This window comes from Nannospalax galili, unplaced genomic scaffold (assembly GCF_000622305.1).
Source record: "Nannospalax galili isolate Female #2095 unplaced genomic scaffold, S.galili_v1.0 scaffold593, whole genome shotgun sequence".
NCBI classification, from domain to species: Eukaryota; Metazoa; Chordata; class Mammalia; order Rodentia; family Spalacidae; genus Nannospalax; species Nannospalax galili.
Window position 1 is genome coordinate 82307 of NW_008332686.1, and position 21447 is coordinate 103753.

At 37.1% G+C, this 21447-nt stretch overlaps 1 protein-coding gene across 1 annotated transcript; it reads left to right on the forward strand.

Annotated features, from left to right (window-relative positions):
• Window positions 1–11672: 11672 nt before the first annotated feature.
• On the forward strand, window positions 11673–12611 carry LOC103729622 (olfactory receptor 4C15-like). The gene has a single exon (XM_008827699.2). The coding sequence runs from the start codon at window positions 11676–11678 to the stop codon at window positions 12609–12611; it is 936 nt and encodes a 311-aa protein (XP_008825921.1). The 5' UTR covers window positions 11673–11675.
• Window positions 12612–21447: the final 8836 nt, after the last annotated feature.

Consider the following 21447-nt stretch of genomic DNA (forward strand, 5'->3'; position numbering starts at 1 on the left):
TATTCATTGCTTGTGGAGGTGCAAAATATTTCAACCACTATTGAAAGCAGCATGGATGGTTTCTCTTTAAAAATGTATTATTTTTATTTTGTTTGTGTGAATGTATTGGTTTAAAAATTTGGTGATTCAACAATATAATAAAATAATGACTATGGTTTCTATGCACAATGAATGAGATACTCATCAAGACTTTTTAAGCTTCCTAACCATTGCCACCTTCTGGCTCATTACTAGTTGTTGTAATTATGCCTTTTGACTGTCCCATGCCTTGATTTTTCCATATCTCACAGACTAATAGCCTTTCCTTTATGCTAATCTAACTGGTTGTATCTTCTGTAGACCAAGAACCCTAATCAAATACCAGCTTCTGAGGTGCCCTCCCACATTACACTTCCAAATCATTTTCTGAACAATGCTTTTTTACTATTAAAACATATACGCTATTTGATCACATTATCTCTGATTACATCTTTTCATGTTTCTCTTCAACATTCTTCAGTTATTTAATTGTATCGGAAGAAAATGAATCATCTATCTCTTGAAATCTTTCGTTGTTTTTCAAATTTAATACATGAAAGAGAGATTTTTAAATTAGTGGGTGATTGTGCAATATTAGATACATTTCATTACCTTCAATTTTGTGTGTGTGTGTGTGTGTGTGTGTGTGTATGTATGTGTATGTGTGTGTATGCATGCTGTAGGGGCTTGTGCATGCCATAGCATGAGTATGGAAGTCAGAGCTTCCTTCCTTCTACCATGTGGGTTGTAGGAATCAAACTTGGATGGCCAGCCGTAGCTGCAAGTATCTATACCCAGGAGTTTACCATCTCTTTGGTACATTCTAAAAATGCAAATTTTTATCCCAAACATTTCTTTTATCTCTTTGACTGTGTCTTCCTTAGTCTACTTTTTTTTATTGAAATGTTAATCCATTTCATTATCCTAGTTCCTATAATTTTGTCTGAATACATAATCACTTATAAGGATTTGGTGATAGGATCCACATATGAGGGAGGACATATATCATTGTTTTTCTGAATCTGTGTTACTTCACTCAGTATAACAGTTCATAATTCCATCCTTTTACCTGCAAATTTCATGAATTCATCTTTCTTTACCACTGAGTAGAACTCTGTTGTGCAAATGTATCATATTTTCAGTATCCACTCTGCTGTTTAGGGTCATTTAGGTTGCTTCCAATCTCTTAGCTATTGTGAAAAGAGCAGCATCAAACATGGATTTACAAGGTCTCCGCAATGAGTCCTTTGGATATATGCCAAGGTATGGTATAACAGGGTTAAATTGTAGGTTCATTTTTCATTTCTTAAGGGTTCTCCATGCTGCTTTCCATATGTGTTACACACATTGCAATCTCACCAGAAGTGGATGAAAGTTTGCCTTTCCCCACATCCTCTCCAAAATTTGGTACATTAATTCTCTTGTTCTTAGCCAGTCTGATTGGGGTAAGGCACCAGGGAGGTAAAGGAAAAGAAGGAACTTGAGAGAGAAGAGTAGGAAACAGGTGTTGCTGATAAAAATAGGGTTATTTAAATGGAAGGGGGAGGGAGGGTTATATAAGGAACATTGAGGATAAAGGGACAGAAGGAGCTCAAGAGAGATGGGACCATAGGAGATGGGTACTATCAAAGGAGAAATGGGGAAAATGGGGAAACTTTAAATGGGGAAACCATGGCAGAAGGGTTAGACAGTGAGAGAGAGAGAGAGAGAGAGAGAGAGAGAGAGAGAGAAGAGAAATAATGCCTAGTTTTTTTTAAATAGAGGAAACCATATTAGTCCAACAAACTACTGACAAATTATACATACATTAGCACTACATGAGTCCATGTGCATAGCTAAAGGATATAACAAGAAACAGTGTCAGACAGGAGAAACCTTCCTTTGAGTTGTTGCCCAGGGTTGTCCATGAGACTCCCAGAATTACAGACTCCCAGAATTACTCAGACTATTGCCATAGGCATACATCATTGGTGCAGTAGTGGCCCTGTTATCTTGGGGGCCATCAACAGCTACCTGATTAGGAAACTCAAGTTTGGTAATGTAAACATGACCTAATACACATGGCTGGAGTGACCATAGATCTTAGAGAAAACCTGAGGACTGTCACATGGCCAGACTAATGTGATCTCTTACTATGTGCAAAATATATATCTTTATATTTACAAATATCCAAGTCACCACTTAGCAGAGGAGTTCATTTTGCACCAGTCACAGACGTTTACCAAGTACAACTGGTCACACACAAACACTATGAATTTCCCAGGCCTAAGTGACACATCTACATTGTAACATGTATACATAAGGCTCAGGGAACATAGAACAGGGATAAAGAAGAGGACACTAATAAATCTCTCAGTTCTCAATAATGAAGCTCCATCATGCAGCAAAGGACCGGGAACACAAAAGGTCACAAATGGCCAAAGTGTAGTGATCAGGAGTCTGCTGAATGATGGTCCTTGGACAGGACTCCTTTATTAAACTTCATCTACCCAAGGCTCAGGGACCACCACAGATGAGGGGGTGTAAAGATTGCAAGAGCTAGGGAAGAGGTGCATGACCATAAGGAAACAGAGTCCTACAAGTTCCTAGGAACCTGCACATAAAATTCTAAGGCAATGGTGTCAGCATACACAAGTCGTATGCAAATTCAGGCAGACAGAAACCCAGCATAGAGCTGGGAAAATGAACAACAGATCTCAACCTTATCTTAAGGAATGTTTGCAACCGATTGCTGCTAGGTAAAAAAGAGCTGGTCTTCATAAAACCAGGAACTCTATTTAGGCTGACTAGACTTAGTGGATGGAATTGCCCTAGGAAATGGCTGGGGACACTGACAACACAGTGGGCCTTAACAGGGATGACAATATATGGGCTCCAGTGGGGGGACTATGGGAGGGTGCCAGTGGGGATGGGGGTATAAATTTGAGTAGGTGTGTTTCAGATATTCTGCATGAAGTGCACAAAAAAATCAATAAAAATTTTTAAAAAGTTAACCCAAATTTTGCAATTATATAAAATCTTATTTGTCCTAACTCTCATATTTATATTATTTAAATGCTCTGTTCTTTATAATAATTTAAAGTTTTACACACACACACACACACACACACGTGTGCGTGTGTGTGTGTGTGTGTTACAATATATAACTGACCACTTTGGATTGGATGAACTATCAAGGAGAAAACTGCTCATATCTCAACATCCATTGATTACCTGAAGTTCTTCCTCTAGGGTGGGGCCATGTGAAATTTCCCACATCCACAATGGCATGTCAGCTGATGATGCTCTTTTTAACAGACACAGATAATAGAGGCTTAAGCAAAGCAGGTCAAAGAAAAATGTAAAAGATTCTAAGAAAATTTTGAACTGAAATTCAAGGATTCAAAAGAAATATTGTCATCTGGTTGCTAAAAGATATTTGACAAATATTAGTTTTTGCAGTGTGGTCCACATCAGATGAATCTTCTATGTCAGGATATGCATCAATTAAAAGAATTCAATACTCATAATTCTATAAACTTTGGAATTAATGATTATTCTGGACACCATTATTCATGTTTTCTTATGAATCATTTAAATTCTGCATTTTCTGTAGTGATTGAATAGTCATAAAATTACATTCTTAAAAGCGTTATAAAGACCCAAATTGTTTGGTTTGGTCTCTCTCTGAATCTCAGATGTACTTCCAAGTTTCCATCATGTATCCAATTTTTGTTCCATGTCACTAAGCTTGGGTGCAAGCACCTTTATCCACTGAATAACTTTGTTTTGTTTTGAGGCAGGGTCTTCATTTGTAGCTCTGGCTGGCCTGGAATTCACTGTGTGACCTAGCCTGGCATTCAGCTTGCATTGATCCTCCCACTTCTGTCTCCCACATGCAGATACTGCAGACATGCTCTACTGTGTCTAGCTCTCAAGTGCCCACTTTAATGTTATATTACATTCATATAATAAAGAATTATTCCATATCTTCTTTCAAATAATATGAAAGGAAAAAATCCTTTAATCTTTAGAAATTAAATTTTTGCAGGTGTTGTGATGACTTACACCAACACCATAATCTCCTGAACAAATATTTGACTGACTCTTGAACTAAAATTTTAAGAGTAGGCCAGAACTCCGAGGACACTTTCTCCTAGATACCTTAGAACTGTCTGTCTCCTCATAACTGTTCTGAGTCGATCTATCTTTTCCCTATAACTGTACCAAAAGAGCTCTCTGTGTCTGCACCTGGTGTCCATGGAGCTGATTCTCCCATCCCTTTTCTGGAACTCTGAGAACCCTGTCAGGCCACACCCATTTTTATTCAAAGTGGTTTCTTCAGCTTTTATGAGGAAGCACAAGTTCAGGTTTGACTCTACTCTTTTTTAAAAAATGTTATTTATTTATTTCTTATTTTAATTTTGTGTATATTGCGTGTATTGCCTGCATGAAGGTACGTGCATCCGTGTTGTGCAATGTCCATGGAGGTCAGAAGAGCCTGTCGGATCCCCTGGGACTAGAGTTACAGACAGTTATTAGCTGGCATGTGGGTACTGGGATTCTAACCTGGGTCTTCTGCAAGAACAGTTTCCTTAACCACTGAGCCATCTCTTCAGCCCCTTGACTCCACTCTTAATCTTGACAGACTATGTGGCCGATTTATCCTTATCTCATTCTTCCAAGGTCACACATCCTTTCCCAAACGCCACTGTCCCTAATGCGTGGATGCTATGCTACTTGCAGCAATTTGATATAGTAATTCTCAAGCAGACCCACATTCATTCATCATCTTTTTGGGTAGAGTACCAAACTAAGGTTTCCATGGAGATGCCTGGTCAACCAAGGGCACGTGATTTTGTTGGGGATTATTATAAGCCATTAGTCCATGGTGGAGAAATGGCTCAGTGGTTAAAAGAACTCGTTGCTCTTCTGGAGTACCTGAGTTCAAATCCCCGCTCTCACATGGCAGTTAATAATTGCCCATAACTCCAGTTCCAGGGCTTCTGATGACCTCTTCCGGCCTCCACTGGCATTGCATGACACAGGTGCACTTACATACAATTCAGGCACTACATTCATACACATTAATCAAAAAATAATAAATAAATAAATAAATAAAACCCATTATTCCAGATTATGTTCATTTTGTAAAAGTCATTGCTACACATTTTGGATTGTAAATTTATGAATCCTCAGGATCAACTCTGAGAGTAAAATTGACATTGCAATTAATGAGTCTCTTCAATATTCCCCAAACAACAATTCCTTGTGTCCAAAGGGTAGATTGTTTGTCATGGAATTCAATTCATATGTTTGGTAAGTACACAGATCTTTTTCCATGACTTTTACACAGACACTGTATTCCATTCCTTATACAAACTTTTGTATTCCTGAGTTGGTGGTTATTTTAAACCCTTACCAAACAAAAACTAAAGAAAAAATTTGAAACAAAATAAAACCTCTAATTTGAGGTGGGGTTATAAAATGACTACAGACATTTGAGCAAGTGAAAGTCACACCAAATTTTGCTTTAGAAACTCGTGCTGCCAAATGTTTTCCAAACCCTAGGGAACTAAGAATCAATCTCACAGGTTCATGACCTCTCAGGGAAACTTCTTTAAACTCCAGTTCCAATCAAGGAGAAAACTTTGGCGCCTTCATTTTATCCGAACTCCTGCTGGGGACAGCATCAGAGAAGGATGATAATGTTCTCCACTTTAACTCCCAGAATCACTCTTCTCCCTTAAATGTCAAAGGAAGGGTTGAATATGAACACACCATTTTGATCATCATGGAATGGAATTTTCTTCACAGATAACAGAAGGAAGATGGTGGTCTTCAGATTTTTCACAGAATTCATACATGGTGAGATCAATAGGCACATTTTTTGCATTTTCAAAGATGATTTTAAATTATGATAAAGTTATTTAATACTTGAATATTTGGTCAGCATGCTGTGTTTAAAGCAAATGAATCTTTCAGTTCATAATTATGTGCTTGGGACAGTTACAGAAACTCCCATTCTCACTACTCATCTTTAACAGGTATTGTCTGACTGGGGTCAATGGTTTTAGAAGTGAATAAAATAGTTTATGTGGAGCAAAGAGGCCAGCACCTCACAAGTAATAATTTCCCAATTGTCAAATAAACAGCAGTTGTTAGAGTGAAAAGTCCCTCCCTCTGTAGTTCCTTCCTTCCTTCCTTCCTTCCTTCCTTCCTTCCTTCCTTCCTCCCTCCCTCCCTCCCTCCCTCCCTCCCTCCCTTCCTTCCTTCCTTCCTTCTTCCCTGTCTTTTTCCATTCTTCTCCCCCATTCTCACTTTCCTTCCTCCTGTACACATATCTCAAAAATCTCTTCAAATCTTAAAAAAATTAAACATTTCCTACTTTTTATCTGCAGATTGAAATTGGGCAACCTAGAAATTCACAGGATATTTATTTTTTTATTCTATACCCAAATGGTGCTTTATTTGTTTATAAGGCATCCTCATTCATCTGGTCTACTAATTCTCTCATTTGTTGTTTTGATTAAAAAGTACTTTGCTTTGAGACTGTAGAGAGTGTACCGACATGAGTACAGTAGATTGAAGTGCTTTTCTACTTTATATAATTACTGGCAGAGAATATGAAATGCACTCTCCCTACAACCACATACTAATGCTCAGCACAAGGAACTATGTTAAACTTCAAAGAGACTTGAGTTACCAAGTTAACTATGTCCTTTTAATTTTCCTTAAATGTGTTAGATGTCATGACATTAGGCTTTCCCCATAAAAGTCTTCAGGAAAATCTAACTGGGTGAAACTCTGAAGAGTTTAGTGTCTGGTCTCCTTCTTAAAAAAATCCGAATCACTTAAATGACAGAAAAAGAGAAGGTTCAGGTTTCCACTAGGAAGAAGAAAAGAGGAGACAGAGAACAGCATTTTTTCCTACATTTTACACATAGCAAGACCAGCAAAATTGAGACATTTAAAGAAACCATATGAGCAACAGTGAGAGGAAATAAAAGGGATTAATAACCTGATAAGAGTATATTTCCTGGACAGTCTTTACTTGGCTAGACTCACAAGAAATGTTTACTGTTAATCAATATTAGATAAAACTATGGTGAATTTAAGAAATTTAACAGAACAGGAAATTTCAACTAATATTTTAATTTATTCTTTTCCTTTTTAATAGCAATACTTATTTGTTTGAAATAGTTTTTAAAACTGTTGTTAAATTCCCAAACTGCTACTCATCTTTCTCATAAATTTGAACACTGCCTCTTAGCAGTTTGTAGATCAGTTCTGTTATTTGAATAATAACAAATAACACTATAAATAGGTATGTTCAGATTAATCTTAGGAAACGGTAGGCAGTGTGGGCAGTGGGGCATAGGGAGGCACACTGCTCAAGGTCCCTGCTCCAGGAGACAGCTCAGTGACCAGAGTTCCTGCTGTGAGGGACCCCTGAGCAAGATTACAAAGTTGGGAACTACTCTAAAATATTAAAGAGGAAACAAAAACCATGGAATATTTCTGGAGAAATATAGACAGAATAAGTTGATACCTATGTGAAATTATGGATTTGAAATATTTATCAGAGTGTATATGCTGCTGAGAAAGGTTTGGGTCCATGGCACAGTTGTATATGGAATATTTATAATATAAATATGCTAAGATGAGATGCTTTGTAAGATCAGCCTGTGAGTTCCATTTCTGTTAACGATTGAAACTTCTCATTCTTTCTCTGAACTTTAGATGAAATGAAATTAATGCTGTTAGATGATATACATTTATATATGTTAATGCTGACATGAATATTCACATGTTCCATTTGACTTATACTTTGCAGAATATGTTATTAAGAATTATGTAATTTCCCCCTGTGGACCAATAAACTTGAGATAGCTTGTTCAATGTTAGATGATAAAGATAAAGAGTGAAGAAATTTTTCCACTTAACATTTTATTTTGACTGAATTTGAGATGAACAGAAATATGGCAGGATTAAACATTTCATTACTTGCTCATTTGACCTCCTGTGGAATTGCCACTGTATAGTACCATGAATGTATTTGTTAAGATCTATTTCCCCTAACTAAAAACAAAATCTTACTTGTATTTAGTAAATTTTCCACTCATATGTTTTATTTTTATTTAATTTGTTAACATAATCATTTTTGACAGTTATTTGAGATAGTGATTCATATACACATATATGTACTTATGTACAATGTGTTGGGATTTTATTCACATTACACTCTCCTGTCATTCTCTTGCTACCGCTAGCATGCTTCTTTTTTTCAATTGGTTATCTCTTACTTTCGTGTCCTTGTTATTTGTGGGTTGGAGGGTTTTGTTGGTGGTGGTGGTGGTTTTTTTGTTTGTTTTTATGTTTTGGTGGGCTGGACTTGACCCACTGATTTTAAAATTGGGTTGCTTGTATAAGCCTGAATAAGGGGTTATTTACTGATTTAGTGGAGCATAGACAACTTACCAACTGAAAATCACCCCCCACACACACCATAACCATTAATTGTCAACAGCTCTTTTGGAGGAAGTAGGGCCTGATAGCTTCCTCTGCAAACCCCAATCTGTGACGGAATGAGGAAGGGCTTAATTTTCTACAGGCCTTATGCAGGTATCCACAGATGCTGTGGTGGATTGTGACTATTACGGCTTGTGACACTGATGGATTTTGACTGCTATCCAATTTATAAGACTCAGTGTAAGACAACAGAGAACATTTGGGACAAGTATCCTTTAAATGATTTAAAAACATAAACCTTGTGATCACAAATTGTGGCTACATTATATTCTCTATTGAGGCTATTTCAACACTAACTTTTGAAATTTACTTATAATCTATAAACAATGAAAGAAAAAGGATAGAGAGACAGAGAGAAAGACTGTGTGTGTGTGTGTGTGTGTGTGTGTGTGTGTCTGTGTGTGAGAGAGAGAGAGATTGAGAATTTACATGTTCTCTCAATGTGGAGCTCATTTATTTGGCTAGACTGGCTGGTCATCAAGGTTCAAGGATCAGTCTGTCTCTACCCACAAACACTGGGATTACATGTGTATACAACCACCACCATGCTTACAATTTTATAGAGGTTCTGAGGGAATAATCTCAGATCCTCATGTTTGTGCAGCATGCACCTTACTGAGACATCTCTCCAGATTTTAACTAATGAATATGTTCATTAAAAATTGTATTGCTTTTAGGACATGAAATATATAGTTGAAATATTAGCTTTATTTTTATGTTAAAATGAGGCTTTGTATTCCTTTGAACCTCCTCCTCAATTTTATTTTCTTTTTACAATAAGGCTATATGAAGCAGGAGTACATGCTGGTGAGTCTGTGGGCCATAGTACTGACCTGAGGATGACTAAGGACATAAAAATGTATTACACATTTTAATGCCATTTCTCACTGTACTCAGGAAGCCACAATATTTCACATTTTCAAATAAATCTGAAGAAAAAAATCCCATCAGCCTCAACCATGCAAAACCAGGAAGTAGGAAAAAAACTATCCTCTGTGCTGGGGCAGCTGATTTGCAGCACATAATCTTCTCCCGAGGCTGTGACTCCACTAGTATTTCCATTTGCAGTGAAACTTGAAACATAAAATTTGAGGGACCTTCACATAACCTGATCCAAAATAGAGGAGACTAGATTTGAGCAAAGTCTATAGCTGTTCTCTTTTTTGGACATTTATGGTCGTTGTGGACTATGTAGATCAGGCTGGCCTTGAACTCACAGAGATCCCCTGTCTCTGCTTACCAGGTCTGGCAATTGCTAAATTTTTATTGATTTTCCTACTCTATTATAAGTGGTTGTTGTCTGGTCTAATGACTTTTGGATTTGTTTTCTGCTGCTCTTTCCTTAGCTGTAGCGTCTGAGTGGAACTGAAGTTGTTATTACAGGTGCTGTTGAGTAATGGGGCTTGAGAACACAATGGGAATTGATGCTTTAAAGTAAATGCACATAACTTCATATGGTAGATGCATAAATATGCAAAATCATGTCAGTTAGCTTTGTCATTAAAATCAGTTTGTTTTTCCTCAGCACACACACCTTATGCCTTTATTCATATATTTATAACAAATATATATGCATGCATACACATTGACATATGCACATACTAAAAACAGGTTTTACTAATACATTCAATTTCCTGCAAAGGAAACCTTTCAGACACAGTTCAAAGCAATATCTACCTGTGGAAAATGAATTCAACTGCTGGACTATTTATTGCATGGTAACTTGGAAAAACTTTCTGTGGGTAAGGCAGTTAGATTCTAAGGGAACGAGTTATAACTAGAATTGGTCATAGCACTGTATCAAGAGTAATATTATCACATGTTTACATGTGTTGTTTTTTATGATCCTTGCAGTTTATCTGGTATGATGTTTATAGACATTCCTTGGTATATAAACAGTATTAAATTTATAGTTATATATCTTTGACAAATTTGGTTTGTGCATACAAGGCCACATTATATAAATAACTGGCAATAATAAAATCCCAAGACTAAATTTATATCCAACCTGTAGTTTCTCATCCTTACCTATGCTGCTGTTGCCAATTTAGAATGAGGTTGATTGAGGCATTGTCTTTTAATTTGTTATAATTTCCTCTGTTAACTTTATCAAGATGCATCCATCACACATTAACAAAGCAATAAGATGCTGTACCTTTTATATCTGGAAGAAGAGTGTAGAAAGACGAACACTACACTGAAGTACTTGTCCCCAAAAGAAAAAGTCCCACTCCTGTCTTGTTCATCCCAAGGACAGATTTTGCATTTTGAAAACTGACACTTTCTGGTAAAATTCCAGATTAAGCATTTTTTTTTGTTTGAACTTCATATCTCTAAATAAAAGTTTTATACAATAAAATGACAATAATAAAACCTACAGCATAGTGTTGCCAAGGTCTAAAGCAGTCGCTTTGTTTGCATTACTTCACTGAGTCATCATGACAACAAGCATTGTTTTTGCTATGCTCTCATTGTTACATTTTAAAGTGTTGAATTAATAGTTGAAATCTCAACAGTTCAGGCATGTACCTCAAGTATAGAGATAGGCATATCCTATAGGTCTTTGTGTTTTATATAGATTAAATTAATTTATTTTAAATTCCAATAATCTTAAATACTTTAAAGAATATTTAAAATGTGGCCAGGATTAAAACGTGCATCATTAACTGCAGCTTGACTATTCTGTTGGTAGAGAACACGATACTCTGATCAGCTATGACAAACTGCACCATTTACCCGCTCTCCAGGCAGATGACAGTCATGATTTAATAAACTGCACCCTTTGTTTATGCATAACGCGGATAACCTGGATATGGTTTCAGAAGTTTCTTCATTATTTCACATCAGGACGTTATTAGAAAATGATAATTTTAAAAAAAAGAAAGCTGGCACTTTGAGTACAAATTCTTTGTCTTTTCTAACGTAGCATTTTTTGAAATGAAAATAGCTACTGAGCAATTTATCTTTACCTTAATTCTGCATGATCTCCAGTAATAAAACTTCTAATTTTCTTTTTTAAAATCTAGATAAACTTTCATACTATTACATCAACATGTTGATGGTAAGATACATTTTTTGGAAGTGTTTCATCTCGTGATTGCAGATTCACATGAATGCAAATTTACATCTACCTTGTCCTTGAAATTATGAAAAACCAGAGTTTTGTAACTGAGTTCATACTTCTGGGACTGTCACAGAACTCCAAAGTCCAGAAAATTGTATTTGCTGTATTTTTGTTGGTCTACCTTGCTACTGTTGGAGGCAACATGCTGATTGTGGTGACCATCGTCCACAGCCCTGACATGCTGGGCTCCCCCATGTACTTCTTCTTGGCTTTCTTGTCCTTCCTGGATGCATGTTTCTCTTCTGTCATCACACCAAAGATGCTTTCAGATTCTCTCTGTGAAATTAAGACCATCTCCTTTGAAGGGTGCATGACACAGATCTTTGCTGAACACTTCTTTGCTGCAGTTGAAGTGATTGTCCTGACAGCCATGGCCTATGACCGCTATGTGGCCATTTGCAAGCCCCTGCACTACTCATCCATCATGAACAGGAGACTCTGTGGCACTCTGGTGGGAGTGGCCTGGGCAGGGGGCTTCTTGCACTCTGCCATACAGATTATCTTCACTTTGCAGCTGCCGTTCTGTGGACCCAATGTCATTGACCATTTCATGTGTGACTTGTTTCCGTTGCTGGAGCTTGCCTGCACTGACACTTACATCTATGGCCTCTTAGTGTTTGCCAACAGTGGGTCTATCTGCATCATAATCTTCTGTATGTTGCTTGTCTCCTACGTTGCCATCTTGTTTGCTCTAAGAAGTCACAATTCTGAGGGTCAATGGAAAGTTCTCTCCACCTGTGGATCCCACATTGCTGTTGTGGTTTTGTTTTTTGTCCCCTGCATATTTATATATGCTCGACCTCCATCTGCTTTCTACTTTGATAAAACGGTCACAATATTTTACACCATCTTAACTCCCTTACTGAATCCTGTGATTTATACTTTTAGAAACAAGGACATGAAAAATGCGATGAGAAGAATGTGGAAGAAATTGGTTTTGGTTTCTGAAGGAAAATAGCCATTGAACTTTTATAACATAAATAAAGTTATGAGTTAAAAAGTCAAAGTGATTTTGAAATCTTTATTGATTTTCCTTGTAGAATATGGACATGTTTCTCTCTGGGAAAGCATCCTTAAAAGGAATCAGACATGATTTGCTCACATTATATTAGGCAGCAATTCTAAGGTGGCCGCTAACATTATTCTGGAGCACATGTTAAAGAGATTTGAAATTTGTGCTTCGTTATGATGTAGTAATTCAAGAAAGAATGGAGACAATTTATGTATCTGGTTATTTGCCATTAATACCAAACCTTGAAGAATCTCTGTGGAGGGCTGTTAAAATATTTTGGCTAGTAGAAGCACAAGTTTATTCAAACTATTCTGAGGAAAAACCTTATATTACACCATAGATCTCAGTGACTGCTCAAAATAACCAGGATTCAGGACAAGCAGATAGCAGACCACTTGAAGAACCTCAGATGTATGTGTTCCTGTATCATCTGATGCCATCATTCAGTGTAGGTTTAGCACATCAGCTGCATAAGGTGAATCTCATCTTGAATTTCTTGAGAGGTATCTTTTGCTTAAACCAATGATGTATGTATCAGAGTTCTAGAGACAAGTAATCGGCTCATACATACCAATTTGGTGTGAGAATGCTTTGGGGACGATCCCATGAGGGAGTCAGCAATGACTACTTCTTATCCAGATATCACCAGAGGAAACTATTGAGTGACCAGTACAGAAGCAACACTGGACGAAAGGTGAAGAGGAGGCCTGATTTTCCTGACCATAGTAATGGTAGCAGGACACCAGAAACTGAAACTGAAAAGTGGATTTTTTTTTGGCACATTTTCTCCCTGTAGCTTCAAATGGACTGGAACTCATTATGTATACCATGTCAGCCTCAGTCTCACAGATATCTCCTGTCTCTGTCCCCTGTGTGCTGGGACTAAATGCTTGAGCCACCACCAAAAGCAGAATTTAAAAGTTGGCCACATTTCAATTTCCTTGGTGTTTTCAATTTTCATAACTTTGACTATTGAACTGAAAATAATGCTACTGAAATACTCATCAGTACAGTGCATCAGTACAGTTACAGATCATTCTCTTAAGCTTTACTTGTGCAGATAATAATGTGATTTCTTTTTCCTTTTTTCTTTTCTTTTCTTTTCTTTCTTTTTTTTTTTTTTTTTGAGTTCCAGCTGGCCTGGAACTTGCTATGTAGACCAGGGTGGCCTCAAACCCTCAGAGATCCACTTGCCTCTGCCCCCCAAGTTCTGGGATTAAAGACATGAACCACCACACCCTGCACAATGAGGTTTTGAAAATAAATTTACTTTACAAAAAGTTTCAATTTCTCTTCTTTCAATGGGAAAACCTTGGAGTAAGCATTATACAGAGAGAGAGAGAGAGAGAGAGAGAGAGAGAGAGAGAGAGAGAGGAGATAAACAATGCCTAGCTATTTGAAAAAAGAGGGAATAATTTTAGTTCAACAACTTAATGAAAAATTACACATACAATATCTTTACATGTGTCCATGTGTATATCTAAAGGCCACATAATAAGAAACAATGCCAGACAGGAGAAAACTTCCTTTGAGTTATTGGCCTGGGTGGTCCAAGAGACTCCCCAAATTACTCAGTCTGTTGCCACAGCCCTTGATGGCCTCCCAGAACTTGAAGGTAAGATCCTACCGCTGAAGACAGAACATACTTCAGACACAGGATTTATAGCACTAGAGCTGCAACTGTCCTGAAACCACTTCCCTGAAGGGTAGCTCTCATAGCTTTGGGGAGTGTTATGAAGGTGCCAAAGGTAAGCATCAATCGATGGCCCAGCAGGAGCTTCAAGACCAAATAACCACATCAATGGCCAGCACAGTACATGACATTGGTGCAGGAGTGGCACTTATATATTGGAGGTAATCAACAGCTACCTAACTGGACTAAACGCCCACTCAGTGGGAGGAAACTCAAGTGTGGTACTATATACATAACCAAACACACATGGCTGGACTGGTCATAGATCTTAGAGAAAACCCCAAGACTGTCACATCCCTAGAGTAATGTGATTTCTTACTATGTACAAAATATGTATCCTTATATTTACAGACAAATATCCCAAGTCACCACTCATCAAAGAAGATCATTTTGTACCAGTCAGAGACTATTACCAAGTACCTCAACTGGTCACACACAGACTTTGTCTATGAATTGCCCAGACCTAAGTGACACATCTACAATGCAACCGCTACACTTAAGGCTGATGAAACATAGAAGAAGGATAAAGAAGAGGACAGTAATGAATCTTTCAGTCCTCAATAATGAAGCTCCCTCATACAATGGAAAGCTAGGAACACAAAAGGTCACAAATGGCCAAAGTGTGGCGATCAAGAGTCTGCTGAATGCTGGTCCTTGGACAAGACTCCATTATTAAACTACACCCACCCAGGGCTCAGGGACCATCTCAGAAGAGAGGTCAGAAAGTTTGTAAGAGCCGGGAAGAAGGTGCATGATCATATGGAAACAGAATCCTACAAGCTCCTGGGACCTGTTCATGTGATTCTATTGCACTAGTGTTAGCAAACTCAGGCAGACAAAAACCCGCCATAGAACTGGGGAAATGAACAACAGAGCCCAGTCTTATCTGAAGGAATGTTGGCAACTGATTACTGCTATGTGAAGAAGAGCTGATCTTCCTAAAACAAGGGACTATAGGTGGGATGACTAGACATCAGTGGATGGACTTGTACTGGGGAATGTCTGGGGACAGTGTCTTGAAACAGTATGCTTCAGTAGGAATTACAGAGTATATGAATGCCAGTGGAGCCTTAACAGGGATGACAGAGTATATGGACTCCAGTGGGGGGGGGGTGTATGAGACTGTTCCATTGGGGACAGGGGTATGAAGATGATGAAGATTGTTTGAGAAATTCTGTATAAAAATAAACAAAAATTGAATAAAAACAAATTTAAAAGAAGAATATTTCTCTTCACACACTGATATTTAATCAGATCATTTGTTTCTAAGTGCTAATTGTAATGAAGATTTAATATTGGTTCAATTATTTTATGATTTTTTAATCCAAGTTTTGAAATAATAAAAATAAAACATTGTGCATGGATTATGATGACTGACACAGGTTTGTTTCTGATCCACCATGTACTTAATTTCAACACATGTTAATCCTTCTGTCTTCTCATCTGTCATCCCAGATGCTGCCAATGATATCCAAGAAGAGAACAATTCACAATGTTTAGCGAGAAATAAATGCTGAGGGACATTTACTCAACAGCTTTCACTCCTAGTTGTTTATTAAACAGTTTTGGAAAATTCTTCCTACAACATTATTACTTTTGGTTTACATAGCTAATTTTACATGAGTCTCATGAAACTCATTCTAACATACTTAGGTCTTAGGCAAAAATATTTAAAACAGTGTTGTCCTTGGCTTGGACCCTTTTTCTGTGTATATAATGATTCACTCTTCTCTCATTCTTTCTGCTTCTACCTTGTCGCTGTTTGTAGAAATCAAGTTCCCCACTGTAGATTTCTAGAGACCTCCTGAACCATCTTCAAATATTTTGTTAACATTCTGCTTCTGTGTTTTGGTTTATTTTTTATGTAGCTTACAAAGTCATGGATTTCCTTACAACATTTTCATACATATTTGTTTTGATTCACTTAACACCGTCACCTCTCCCTGCCTCAGCCCTCCCACTCTGACTAAACTTATCCACCCTGTTATTTCCTCTTCACTTTTATAGCACACGTGTTCTATTATTTCCCCCCCAAACCTTTTGTCCTCTTAGGAGTCCCTTTCTATTTTCCTGAACTCTAGAGATGTGATCACCTAAATACACATATATAAAAATTAGGGGCTGATGAGATGATTCATCTTGTAAAGGTACTTGCTGTATCAGCCTGATGAAATGAGGTCAATCTCCAGAACAGAAATAAAGGTGGGAAAAAAGATGAGATTCCATAAAGTTGGCCTCTTACATTCACTTATACACCATGGTATGGACTTGCCTAAGTACACATCATACACACAGAACAATAATAATTAACAATATTTTATATTAAAAGATAGGATCTGCATACGCATGAGAACATATGGTTTGTCCTTATATATCTGGGATACCTCAGTTCATATAATATTTTCATGCTTCATTGAGTTCAATGCAAATTTCACAATTTCATTTTTCTTTACTAATAAAGCCCCATTGGATATATGCACCACATTTTCTTTATCATCAGTTGATGGACATCAAGGCTGATTCCATTTCCTTGCTATTGTGAATTGAGCAGCAATAAATGTGGATATGCAAGAATCTCTATGGTAGGATATAGGGTCCTTTGGGAATAAGTCCAGAAGTGATATAGCTGGACAGTTTGATACTTCTATTTTTAGTTTTTTGATAAACTTCCACACTTATTTGAATAGCTGTAAATGCACCAGTTTATATCGTCACCAAAAGTGAATAACAATTCCCTTTCTCCAAATCCTCACCATCACTCTGTGGTTTATTTTCTTGATGATATTCATTCTAATTGATGTTAAAATAGAATCTCAAAATAGTTTGACTCTGCATTTTTCTAATAGCTAAGGAAATTGAACACATAATCACATGTTTTATGTTCATTTTTATTTCATTTGAGAAGTCTCTTTTCATTCCTTACCCCATTTTTATTTATTTGTGTTCATGGTGTTTAATTTTTTTAATTCTCTGTATATTCCAGATATTAATCAATTGACTACTGTAAATCTGGGAAAGATTTTCTCTAGTTTTTTAGTCTGTGCCTTCACTGGAGTAGTTATGCTTTTCATATAGAGAAGCTTATTAACTTCACAGGGTCCCAGTTGTAAATTGTTGGCCTTATTTTATGACCAAACTATAGTCCTATACAGAGGTCTTGCTTGTGTCTATGTCTTGAATTATTTTTCCTACTTTTTCCTTTCATAGTTTCATATTTTCCAGAATTACATTAAGCTATTTGATCTATTTGGAGTTTATTTTTTTGCAAGAGGTAGAACACTAGTTTCATTATACATGTGGACATCAGTTTCTCCAGCACCATTTACTGACAAACTAGATCTTCTCCACTGTTTATTTTTGGTATCTTTGTCAAAAACCAGGCAGTTATAGCTTCATGGGCTTATAACAGAATCCTCTTTTTTTATTCCATTGCTTGTATACTTCTGTCTTTATATCAGTACCATGCTCTCCTAGTTAGCTTTAGCTGTCAACCTGACATAGCCTAGAGTTCCCTGAGGAGCCTCAACTGGGGACTATCAGCCATCATATGAGACCTATTGGTTGCATATTTGTTTTTAATGATTAATCTATGTCAGAAGGTCCAGCCGACTTTGGTCAGTGCCATTCCTAGGCAGATGACCTGAACTGTGTTAAGAAAGCTAACTCAAAGGCCGGGCATGATGGTGCATGCCTTTATTCCCAGCACTTGGGAGGCAGAGGCAGGCGGATCTCTGTGATTTCAAGGCCAGCCTGGTCTACATAGTGAGTTCCAGGACAGCTGGGGTTAAAGCGAGACCCCGTCTCAAAAAACACCAAAAGAGAAAAAAAGAAAGAAAGAAAGAAAGAAAGAAAGAAAGAAAGAAAGCTACCTCAGCAAGCCAATAAGCACACACCTCTGTGGGTTCTGGTTCAGGTTCCTGCTTCCACTTCCCACCTTGGCTTCACTCAGTGATGAATTGTAACCTGTAAGTAAAGTAAACCAAAAATAGAAAAGCAAACTAGGAAACATGCTGTTTTTGTTGGTATGGATTTGTGATGTACCTAGAAATCAGATACAATGAGACCTTCAGACTTATTTTATTGTTTTAGACAGTGTTGTCTTTATCTGAGGTCTTCTGTACATTCAAAAGAATCTTAAGAATATTTTTCCATTTCTACGGGGAATGACTTTAGGATGCTGATGAACTGTGTTGAATTTGTAGATTGCTTTTGTTAGGATAATTATGTTCAGAAAATTTATTCTTCCAGTCCATTATGGGAATTCTTTACATCTTTTGGCATCTTCAACAATTTGTCTCTTGAGTGTGGTATAGTTTCTATTATAAAGTGATTTAAATTACTTTGTTTGGTTTGTTTTCATAGGAAATTGTGAATGTGTTCATTTTCTTGATTTCCTTCTCATCGTATTTGTTGTCAGTATAGAAAATCTACAGTATTATTACTTTAGGTAATACATCCAGCATTATATTGAACAAGATCATGGAAAGTGAATTCCATTTTCTTATTCTTGATTTTAGTGGCAATTCATTAAGTATTTCCTCATTTAATTTAAAGTTGGCCATACATTTGTTCTATTGTACACAGCCATTAAATGTTCCTTCTATCTTGCGTTCTTAAGGACATTTATAATTAAGGGATATTGGATTTTGTCAAAAGCCTTCTGTATATATTGAGATGATCATTTGATTTCTGTCCCTGAGCCAATTTAGATGATGTGTTTCAATTTTTGATATGCATTATCTTGAACCATCTCTGTATTTCTGGAGTAAAGTCTACCTGATTATCATGAATGATATTTTTTTATTTATTTTGGAATTCAGTTTGCAACTATTTCATTACAAATTTCTGCATCTGTGTTCCTTAGAGAGATTGGTCTACAGTTTCCTTTTTTGTTGTTATGTCTTTCCTGGGTTTGGTGTCAAGCTGATATTGGTTTCATAAAAAGAATTCTGCAACAGTCCTTTCTTTCCTGTTTTATGGACTAGTTTGAGAAGTGTTGGTGTTTGTTGCTCTTTGAAGTTTTGGTAGAATTTACCAATGAATACAGCCCATCTGGACTTTCTCAAGTGATAGTATTTTTTTAAATGTTTATTTTCTTGATTTTGTGATTTTCATATAATATAATTTGATGGTATTTGGATCCTTTCCCCTATCCAAAACTCCCATGACTGACGTCGACCCAAATTAATGTAATCTATTAAATTTACAATATGAATGATAGAGTCTGATCTGTGTCTGCAAATGTCCTTCCATGTGGGTTCATCCACTGGGCCAACCAGGAGTTCCATCCTTGTAAGACCTGGTCTCTCACTCTCCTAGAAGTCGTCAATTGCCAAAAGTTCCTTATGTTGGATTGAAATTTCTTACCTACTTCCCCATGTCTTTGCTGGGATTTTGTCTGGTTTGAACTTGCATAGAACTTATATATGCTGTCATTATGGCTGTAAGTTCATGTGAATGACTGACCAGCTGTATTGAGAAATTTGTTTCCTTGTGGTCATCCACCACTTCTGGATCTTACAGTCTTTCTGCCTCCTCTTCTGCGGTGATCCCTGAGCCTTAGGAGACAGAGGTCTGAAATAGGTGTCCTATTAAATAATAAGCATTCTGTAGCTTCTTGTTCTATACACATTGGTCAATTGCGGGTTTCTATGTTAATCACCATCTGCTGTATAAGGAAACTTCTCCGGTGGGAGTTGAGGGATGTGTAGAGGTTGCACTGAAGATGTATCATATAGAGTTAAGCATCTCACAGACATTTATTCTCTCTGATAGGTTCTGGAACTCTGTAATAGTCTTTGTCTATTGAAACAAGAAGCTCCTTTGACAAAGGGTGAAAGGAAAATGTGTCTTTCAATATGAGGATGCATATTTAGAATAAAGTAAGAAATGGCATTTGTCTAGGTATATGACAGAGATAGGGTTTTCCCTAGGATCTCTGATCTCTCCAGCCAAGTATATTGGCAAAGTTTACAGCAGACAGGTGTTGATTACCACCAGGATAAAAAGTGCCACTACTGCACCAATAGTGATAATTTTCTGGCTTTACACCTGGGTTAGGGCCACTTATTGATTTTCTCCCTTGGCAGCTTATATAGTATCCTCTGATGGCATGTGAGCCTGTCTTAAGGAATAGGGTCTCATATTCAAGTTTAGGAGGCAATTCAATATCCTGTGTTATTTTGGAAGTCTCTTTAGCTACCCTGACTAACAACTTGGAAGGGAGCTTTCTCCTGCATGGTACTGTGTTTTATTGTTATATATCCTTCAGCTACATATGCACTTGTATATTTGTTTTATGTGTATTTTTCAGGAGACCTTTGAATATATTCCCTTCTGGTTTTTCATACTGTTTAAGGATTATTTATTTCTCATCTTACTCCCCTCCCCCTCCCATATAGCCCTCCTACTTCCTCCTCCAGTTAAAGTACCCTCTTCCCTCTTTCCCCGTTTATAAAATCTGTCTCCTACTATCCTCCTTTATCCATTTCCTTCTTCCCTTTTATCACCATGGTTCCTTTCCATTTTCCTGGCTCTTGTGGTTACATCAGGATATACACTCTCATCTAGGGATTTGAAGCTAAGATTCACAAACAAGAGAAACCATATGTTACTTGTTTTACTGAGTCTGTTTTATTTCACTTAGTACAACAGTTTCTAGTTCCATCCATGTACCTGCAAATTTTTCTTCTGAGACCGCCATTGTGTAAATGTCCCACATTTACATTATCCATTCATCTGCTGAGGGATATTTAAGTTGTTTCCATTTCTTAGCTATTGTGAAAAGAACAGAAACAAGCATAGCTGTGCAAGTATCTCGGTAGTAGGATGGGTCCGCTGAGTATAATCCTAGGAGTGGTATGATGGGCTGGATCCTATGGTAGATATATTTGGTGTGTGATATATACACATACACAGAATCAACAAATTTTTTAAAAATGTATATTTTAGGAGGAAGCACGGAAATTTACATCATGCTAATTAGTAGAGGTGATAAACAATACCATTGAAATCTGCCCGATGACTTTATAGACATACACAGGCACCAAGGATCCAAGTGCAACCGATTATGACTAGTAATAATCAGAT

Coding starts and splice junctions, on each gene's coding strand:
- LOC103729622 (XM_008827699.2), top strand. CDS start 11,676: ATGAAAAACCAGAGTTTTGTAACTGAGTTCATACTTCTGGGACTGTCA.